This window comes from Myotis brandtii, unplaced genomic scaffold (genome assembly GCF_000412655.1).
Source record: "Myotis brandtii unplaced genomic scaffold, ASM41265v1 scaffold589, whole genome shotgun sequence".
Taxonomy (NCBI): Eukaryota; Metazoa; Chordata; class Mammalia; order Chiroptera; family Vespertilionidae; genus Myotis; species Myotis brandtii.
The window spans coordinates 909500-918940 of NW_005370220.1; the positions used below are offsets into that span (position 1 = coordinate 909500).

At 44.5% G+C, this 9441-nt stretch overlaps 2 protein-coding genes across 4 annotated transcripts in view; one reads left to right on the forward strand and one right to left on the reverse strand.

Annotated features, from left to right (window-relative positions):
- Window positions 1–3526, forward strand: part of STOM (stomatin) — a 25336-nt gene extending 21810 nt beyond the window's left edge. The window contains exon 7 of the mRNA XM_005879193.2: window positions 1571–3526. Coding sequence (XP_005879255.1) covers window positions 1571–1765 — 195 coding nt within the window. The 3' untranslated portion in view covers window positions 1766–3526. The remainder of the gene's footprint in view (window positions 1–1570) is intronic.
- A 4397-nt stretch (window positions 3527–7923) lies between these two features.
- GSN (gelsolin) overlaps window positions 7924–9441 on the reverse strand; it is a 39393-nt gene continuing 37875 nt past the window's right edge. For all 3 annotated transcript variants that reach the window (XM_005879197.2, XM_005879196.1, XM_005879195.2), the window contains exons 15-17: window positions 9140–9217; window positions 8858–8918; window positions 7924–8294 (exon numbers count right to left, since the gene is read on the reverse strand). In XM_005879197.2, the coding sequence (XP_005879259.1) occupies window positions 8125–8294; window positions 8858–8918; window positions 9140–9217 (309 nt within the window). In that variant the 3' untranslated portion in view covers window positions 7924–8124. The remainder of the gene's footprint in view (window positions 8295–8857; window positions 8919–9139; window positions 9218–9441) is intronic.

The following is a 9441-nucleotide window of genomic DNA, read 5'->3' on the forward strand; positions in this document are numbered from 1 at the left end:
ATATATATTGATTTTTAGAGAGAGAGGAAGGGAGAGGGAGAGAGAGAAACATTGATGTGAGAGCACAACAGTAATCGGCTGCCTCCTGCATGCCCCCTACCAGGAATCGAGCCTGCAACCTGAGCATGTACCTTTGACTGGGAATCGAACCAGGAACCTTTTGGTGCACAGGACGACAACCAACTGAGCCACACCAGCCAGGGCTGATTTGGCTTTTGAATCTTTTATGAATAGATCCAAAAATCAAGTCCTGACTTGTCACTTGCCATTCCTATAGAATAGCTTCTGTTCATACATCAACACTTAATATACCTTCTCTGTATTCCTCCTATAAAGTAGGTGCTATTCTATTTTAAGAATAAGAAACTGAGGCTCAGAATGTTAAAAAACCTGAGGACATTCAGCTAGTAAGGGGTAGGTCTGGGATTTAAATTCAAGTTCATCTAAGTCCAAAGGCCCTACTCTCCCCACCAGTTCAGAATCTTAAACATTTTTTCCCATGTAACCCTAAAAGAATTTAGGAAAATGGTATGTTTCATCACACATTTTAAATAGAATATAAAATTTCTCATTTTAAATTTATATACTGTCAAGTGCGTAATTCCTGGCATGTTTTAAATATTGATATTTTAAAATAACCTGCTAACATCATTTTAAAAAATGTATCCAGCGAAATTTAAATAACATAATGACTTCATCATCTATTTAAAAATATGTGAATAAGCTCTTTTTTAACAACCAGGAATTTTTCATGGTTCATTTTTCTCCTTGAACTTATATTTCCATTTCACCGCTACCACAAATTCTTTTCCTAATATAATCTATTTATTCATGAATTATTTTATTGCCCTACTGCAACACATTTAGTCTCTAAGTTAAAATTATTTTATTTCCTCTGATTACAAACTATAAATGTTTCAGAATTTCTCCTAAATGCATAAGTTTTTACTAGAAATGCTTCTCTTAATGAGATGAATGAGAAATGAATTCATGTAGATGGCCGTTACTTATTGCTAGAATGAGATAAGACTCAGCATCAATTTTATTACTTTTCATTTTTATAGGTATAAAGACTAAGAAAACTTGTTTAAACAAATAAATAGATGAAAGTGGAAGGTTTAATGTCATGCAATTCTTGGCATTGCCTCTGAATATATGTGCTAAAAAATAATAAAGTGATCTTTCACAAAAAAAATATTTTTAATGATCTAGCATTTTTCAGTTCGATAAGGTCTTCTTTCCTTTCTTTGAAATCCAAGAATTGGAAATCTCTCTGACTTGCAGATATATTTGTATGCAGTCATAAGAGTCATTCACTTTCTCAACCCACACACAGTATTTTGAATTTGTCTCTTTGTTTGGTACCCTGGAAAATGGGAGAAAGGCAATAGTAAAAAAGGATGTCTTGACCTCAGGCACATGCTCAGTTATAGGAAAAAGAACATGGAAACTAGTAACTGGAAGTGGATTTCTTTAAAACTGTTCTGGCCTACTCCCTGGAAGGTTTTGCGATTGCTGCTTGGCACCTGCTGTTTTCTCCAATTTGATCTTTCCTTCTGCTGTTCCACAGGTCATTGCAGCCGAGGGAGAAATGAACGCATCCAGGGCTCTGAAAGAAGCCTCCATAGTCATCAGTGAATCTCCTGCGGCCCTTCAGCTCCGGTACCTTCAGACACTAACCACCATTGCTGCTGAGAAAAACTCCACCATTGTCTTCCCTCTGCCCATAGATATGTTGCAAGGCATGATGAGGGGAAAGCAGTGAGGCCTAGAGGCCAACACAGAGATGAGCTCTTCCCTTCGAGGATGATGTGGGGGACCAAATTAGCCTTTAACCCCTAAGGAGAGGGCAGGGTGGGAACCTTGACTATTCTCTCTCCCTTTCCTTTTCCATATATTGAGAGTGATGTTCTTAGAATGTACAGGGATCCTAGCAACAGGTAGATTGTCAGCTTGTAAATACTGTGTGTGAGAGAGATTTATATAAGATAATCTCTTACTCTTTAAATATTGAACTCCACATTTTTAGATCATTATGTACTAGGTTAACGCCCTCTTTTTTTGACTTTCATGGAATTATTCTACACCCTCTATCAGGAGCCGGGCCAAAGGAAACCACCACCTGACACCCTTGGCTGGACAAATGCTTTCAAAAGACAGTGATCTTAAGCTACAACCAGCTTCTCTGGGCCACATGTGCCTTACTTCCGGGGAATCTTACTTCAGGCAATTTTGTAACATCCGTTTACTTTCTAAATCCAAACCATGTTTCAAAATAATCCTCACTTGAGACTAGGCATTCTCTTGCCAGTACCTGTCAGCTCTGGAGGAAGGTCAAGATCAATGAAAATGATTACCCTAACCTTTGAAAGACTTTTAAATCCACTATAATAGAGGTCCTTTGAAATAATGTGGCCCTTCAAATTAGCTAAATACCTGTCACGCAAGTGCTTTTTTCTCACTTTTGCCTATTTTCATATATCAGATCCTAAATAGTTTTGATTTTTTAAATAAAAATTTGAGTTCTACTAATAGTTGTCTTTATAGTCAATTGAATAGCCTAAGAACTAATACTTTTTTAAAAAAAATCTTCAGAAAACCATTGTATTTTACTCTCTGCATGCTATTAATTATTGCATTCTGGGAAATATCTCAGTTATCTATCTCATTCATTAAATGTGTAAAGAATTCACAATATATTGGGCACATCATGTCCAATAAGCTTGGGCAAACCCTGTCAAACTGAGGATATCTATATAGATGTCTATCTTTTTCATTTGCCTACTTGTTCTTTTTCTATCATGTATGTTGATGCTGAAAAAGGAAGTGGTTGGCCCTTTTGAACTGCAGTTGCTTAATCTGTGATATTAGGAGGCACCTTTTATTTCACAAGCACCTGTGACTGAGCAACCTTGCATTCTTCTTACTGGTCTAGAATTCTGGCTGGTGACATTTGTGTCACCTCTTCTTTGGGGCTGAGTTCACCTAGAGAAGTCTAAGAATAACTGCTTCCTTACCCAGAGCCGCTCTTCATATCTGTCCTTATCCAGATCACTGTCAATCCTAGCTTGTGAGGGTCCCCTCGCCTACACTCCATTTCCAAGTTTACTTTAGAAAACCTTGAACCACCGTGTATCCTAATTCCCGCCTTAGTTTATGAGATATACATGATTGAACTCAAGTGGCATTTGTAATTTGAAAATAATGATTTTATCTTTGTGTCATGGCTCACCCTTGACCACTGAGGACCAGAAAACAACCTGCTGAAAATCTCTTCCCAGGCTTAGAGTAACAATGCTTTCTGTTCCTTGAGTTTCCCTGTCTCCAGATACCAAGCAGTCTCTGCTTTTCTGTCTTGTGGCTTCAAAGCCCAGAATCTGGAATGAAGTCGCCTGGGAGGGAGGAGGTCTAGGATGAGAGTGTGAGTGCAAGAGTGTGTTCCAAGCAGTCTCCCCTCCCAATGCTGTACGTAATAAAGAGCGAGCTTGTCCCAACTTTCTTTGGGTGCAAGCTGTTTCTTCCTGCATTTAGTGTGTGTGGTTTTCATTTTTCAGAAGTGGCACAGCAGATCCTCCCGTCCTGGGCTGCCTGTCTTGGCTTTATTACGTGCTCTTCCAGGGCAGGAAGAAGAGGAGAGGCTACCGTAGTCCGTCTACCATCTCTCCCTCTGTTGCACCTGCCCACACATTTCCCCCGGGAATTTGAGATCCAGGCATCCCCTGAATCCTTGGCTGCTTTCATTTCCCTTTGCCTTAATCCAAACAGGATAGAACTCACTTCTTGCCATCACCCAGCTAATCACACAGGCATACCGTCTACTTTAAAAAGAGACAAATAAATGATATGAGGTCAATCATTTGGGTGTTACCTGCAACATTCAACCTTTGAAGAACTGTCTTGACTTAGTGGCTTCTATTTGTGGATCACCAGGTACCCAGCTCTGTGCTCAAATACTTGTACATACATTCTATCATTTTATCCCCAAAACAGCTTGATGAAGATACTTTACTGTCCCCATTTTACAGATAAGGATACTGGGGCTCAAAGGTTAAAACTTACCCAAAGTCACATGGTTGGTAAGGAGCAGAAATGGGATCAAACATGGAACTGTCTAATGCCAAAGACTCAGGATGTCTAAATTCATTTCCATGGGACAGTGCCTGCCTCCACCACCCCCATATACACCAGACCAGCAGCAGTCATTTAATATACAGAAAACACCTTCACAAGACTGACAGTTCATTTGATTAGTGAAACTTTGCACTCCAACCCAAACGGGCCTTAAATTTGAACTTTCATTTTGGGCCATCAGAGCTAGGCCAAAGTTCAGTCCAGGTGAGGGTAGTAGATTGGGGGTTTGTAACCATAACATGTTACAACACCAGGCTGAGCTGGAGGATACCCGGGTTCCATGGACCTTTAAGCTTACATGGCCCTTTAAACTACATTATTTCTGTGATCTTCACAACACTGGGTCTTCCCAAGGTTGCTCAGCTAGTAAATAGTGAACCAGTGGTTTTCAAACTTTTTAGCAGAAACTCCATCCTCTTTTTTTTTCAAAGGAAACTGTACACTGGTAAAAGATTTGAAGTGTCTTATTAGAATAAATTCTTAAATTCACATTTATAACAATGTCAATCAATGAGGCTCTTTTAAAAGCAAAAATAGTAATTGAAGTTATAAAAGGAAATTAGAGCCTTAAATCAGGCTCTACGTTCTCTTAGTTCCTCCATTTTATTTCAAGGGCCCTGTGCTATTTATTATCACTTTAAAAATGGAATTTGAATCAAATAGTCATAAAATCACTGAAGCATCTCATAGAATTCTACAGAGCCTAGTTTAAAACCTTTGTTCTTCAGTGCTTTCCCACTACATCAGGGAACTTGTAATGTGACCTCATTTGCCTCACCTGTTAAAATAAGAAATTGGACTCTTACCTGTTTGGGTCTCAGATATTTTGAGAATGTGTTGGAAGCTATAGAGCACAAATTTGCATACAACTTCAAATTTCATACAAATTTGTGCTGATCCCATCCCTCTGCCTGTCAGAAGATTTAAGAACCCCTGAACTGGTAATCTCTAAATTTCCGCAGCTCTGAGCTCAGATCAGGCTAGGATTTGCCAAAAGGATTCACATGTGCTAATAGGATAAAGCCCTTATAGCCAAAAGAGTTTGTTAAGAAAGGAAATTCAAACCACTAAGAAAACAGATTTTAGGAAACTCTAGAAAGTTAGTCACCACAATGGAGGCTAGGAATCTCCCCTTAAAAATTAAGCGGGGGGGGGGGGGGGAACAGGCTGGAAATTAAGCCCTCTTAAAATTACTAGATGTCCCAGGACTGAAGGAACCATTACTATTGCTGGGGTCCAACCCCAGCAGGTCCAGGGGTCCCCAAAGGTGTGGACGGAGTCGGCGAAGAAGGAATGACACGGAGACAGCCTTCAGTTGATCAGCAGCCTAGTCAGGACCTCTAGCCAGGATCTCCAGCCAAAGTTCTGGTTGGAGTTCTGGTTAGGAACTGATCAGGATCTGATGTTTATTGTCTTGTTACATCTATATTTATACCAGCCGATTTTAATCCTGTCAATTTCTATTACAAAGGTTAGGGCGTTTCTTATCTCCATTCCAGGGAGTAAAGATTATGTAGCTTAACTACCCGCCTGGCACTTAGTTAAGGGGTTGTATCCCCTCCCTAACCTCAGGGAAAAATCCCCACCTGGGGAAACAACCTTTCTGGGAGAGGTGACCTTGGTTAAAACACATGGCACTAAGGAGAGCAAACATATTAAGAACAATATGCTATATATGCCAGGTCCCTTGAAACATATGCTGTGCAGATGTTTCTTTCCTGCAGCGACTGTGTCAAGCAGCAAGGATGGACCGGCTTCCGGCATACTATTAGTAATTATTTTCAGCATCTGGCCCCAAAAAGTCTCCAACAAAGTAACTGTCCACCTATCATCTCGTTATCCCCTTTCTCCGTCCTAGGCTTAACAGCAACTCTGAATCAAAAAGATATTTGTACACCAATGATCACAGCAGCATTATTCAAATAGTCAAAAGTGGAAAGGACCCGTATGTCCAGCGATGGAAAAATAAAATGTGGTGTACCCTGCTGTCGGAAATGAGGGTGTTCCTATGAAACCTTTCATAAGCCGAAATGGCATCAAGCAAGAGTATCCTCCGCTTTACAAAAGTGCAGTTGCACCACTTTGCTTTTGTGAAAGACCTACTTTAGTACCTAGTTTTGCTAAACAAAGGAAATCTGAAGATTTTTTACATAAAAGCTGTTACCGTACTAATTCTGATCTTACGCAAAAGGGAGGAGGCCTAACAGGATCTTTTGGAAAGAGGGGCCTACCCATATACATTTAATGGCATATTAGTCACAAAAAGGAATGGCATTTTTACATATGCTACAAAATGTATGAATCTGTGAAATAAGCCAGACACACAGGACAAATATTGGATGATTACATTTATATGAGGCACCTAGAATGGTAAATTCATAGAGACATAAAGAATAAAGGTTAAACAGGCTAGGGCAGTGGTCGGCAAACAGCAGCTCATGAGCCACATGCGGCTCTTTGGCCCCTTGAGTGTGGCTCTTCCACAAAATACCACGTGTGGGTGTGCATGTACAGTACGATTGAAACTTTGTGGTCCATGCGCAGAAGTCGGTATTTTGTGGAAGAGCCACACTCAAGGGGCCAAAGAGCCACATGTGGCCCACGAGCTGCAGTTTGCCGATCACTGGGCTAGGGGAACAGGGTGGGGAATGGGAGAATAAGGAATTCCTGTTTAATGGACACAGATTTTATGTTGGGGATTATGACAAACTAGAGGCCTGGTGCACGAATTCATGCACATTGAAAGGAAATTAATTAGAAGATGGCCAGTGGGGCGGGCCTGGGAGAGACAGATGGGCCAGGCACGCACTGGAGCCAACCTCCCGTGGTCCCTTCCTGGCCGGCTGCACCTGGGATGGCGATGTGGCTCAAAAGGCTTCTGTGGAGTGAGCGGGGTCCCTCCGGCAGGTGGGGCCCCTCAGCCTGGCCTGCAGGGATTGGGCCGAAACCGGCTCTCTGACATCCCCCGAGGGGTCCTGGAGCGAGAGGGCACTCTGCAAAGTTGCTGTAGTACAGGGTGTGGAACGCAAATGCAAATGTGCAGTAAACCAGAATCGGGGCCGACAGTGCCCCAGCAACAACATAACCCATGGCCAAAGGTGGAATTGCGTGGCCCCGCGAGGAATCGGGCTCCCTCCTCTCTGGTTCCGGGGTTTGTCACCCAAGAACCGCCGCTGCCAAGTCACTGCAGCTCAGCAGCTCCTGCTTTGAGCACTGCCCCTGGCGGTCAGTGCACGTCATAGTGACTGGTCAGACGGTAGGAGGGACACTTAGCATATTAGCCTTTTATATATATAGATGTCTGGGGATGGCTACACAACATTGTATTTAATGCCACTGAATTGTATGCTTACAAGTGGTCACAATGATATATATTATGTTATGTATAGTTTACCACACAAAAAATAACAACAAAAAAGGGACTGTACCATTAAAAACATTTTTTTGGACTTTGGCTCAAGGATTCCCCAGAAGCTTTGCCGAACCTTCCTGGACTGCCCAGCATGTACGATGCTTCCACCCAAGCTTCTCTCCCTCTCCTTCACTTGGGATGGACTTGCATCTGGGTCTGCTGACTCTCAGGCCTTCCCCAGTTCCCTCCACTTCCCTCACACGGCAGTTCCCCTAGAAACAGCCTGTGCACATTTCATTTCACCTTGGCACCTGCTTCTTGAAGGACCAGGATTAACACGCAGAGTGAATGCAGCTGCTGCACTTGTACCCAGGCACCTGTGAGGCCCCTCCCTGGGCATCCTCAGAGTAATTACCAGGACACACTGAGCCACAGCAGGCTAACGCACTTCAGAAAAGCTTTTATTGAATTCAATTCCCAAAAGCACTGATTCTTGAGACAATTTTGATAGGACCCTGAATGTTTGCAGGGCTGTTTTTGGCTACTGTAAAAAAACACACGCATATCAGGGTGGCCCTACTATGAGGGATGGACAGTTCTAGAAGGCACTGACCAGTGACAGGGGTGGGGCCTGCCCTTCCTCAGGCAGCCAGGTCTGCAAGGGCCCTGTCCAAGGGGTCCATAGACCAGTAGTCGTCATCCCAGCCGAGGAACCAGCCCACGAAGGAGGGGGGCTCAAAGCCTTGCTTGACCATGGTGATGGGGGTCCGCCTGTCACGATTCGCTGGGTCCGTCTCGATATACCGCTTAGCTGCATACACACACGCAAGAGAAGGAAACCAGAAATCCTCAGTGCCTCCCTCGCCAGGGAGAGGGTTCAGAGCAGGAGTTACCTTGGCTTAGATGGTTTTCGGTCCTACTGTCCCTAATGCCCAATCTCTGCACTGGACACCACTGTCCCTTAAATGCAATGATACTCAGAGGACTCTCCCACCACCGCCCAGGAACCCAGGAGGGTTACAGCTTAACCTCCTGCCTCATTTCTCTCTTGCTGTCCCCTAATGGGAGATGTTAAAGAACCAGCTCTGGGAGTCCCGGCTCCCAAATCAGGTCCATTCTGCTTTCCATCACAGAAACCCCAGTAAGATCAGTCCTTGGGCATTCTGGGAACTCGAGCAGCTGCTCTCTGCTCCTAGCGTGACCTGAGGCTTTCTGAAGGCGCTGAGCTGTTCTCCCTCCACCCCAGGCAGGGCTCCCGTGGGACCGACCATGGGTGAGGAAGTCCTCCCCCCACTGTCATGAACTCCCAGACTCTAAGGAAGCTGCTCCCACCCCACCGCGTGAAACGACCCACAGGCAGACTTGGGTCCTCACCAGAGTTCAAGGCTTCCGTCTTCTCCTCCTCTTGAGAATCCTTTCCAACCCAGACAAAGACCTGGAGGTGAGATGCGAAATAAAAAGTGCATGAGGGTGCTGGCCAAACTCCCTGCCGGAGGAGGAGGGGAGGTTCCAGGCGCAGGTCTGGACAAACCCTCAGCTGGCAGAGCACACAGATGACTAGGATTTGAAATGCACTTTTCCAGCAACACCTGGCACTGCCTAGGCCCTCCCGCTCCCTCGGGCCCTGAGAGCCTTCGCCTTCTGTCCTTCACCCACCTGGTCCCAGGTGTCCAGGAGCATGACGTCATCGGTGGCCAGGTCTTCCTGCATGAGCTCGCCAGGGACCTCTTCGATCTGGGAAGGAACGGAAGAGGTGAAACAAAGCACACAGCCAGCCCTCTTCTTTCCCTGGGAAGACTCCCCACAGCAGAGGAGGGAGCTGCAGAGCCGGCTCTGGCCAGCAGGGGGCTCCCTCCTCTGTGCTGTGCCAGCAGATCTGCTTCTCTTGCCCCTGCTGCCCTGGGCCCTGCTCCCTGAAACATGCCCCTCAACCTCCGCACCCCCCCCCCCCCCCCCCC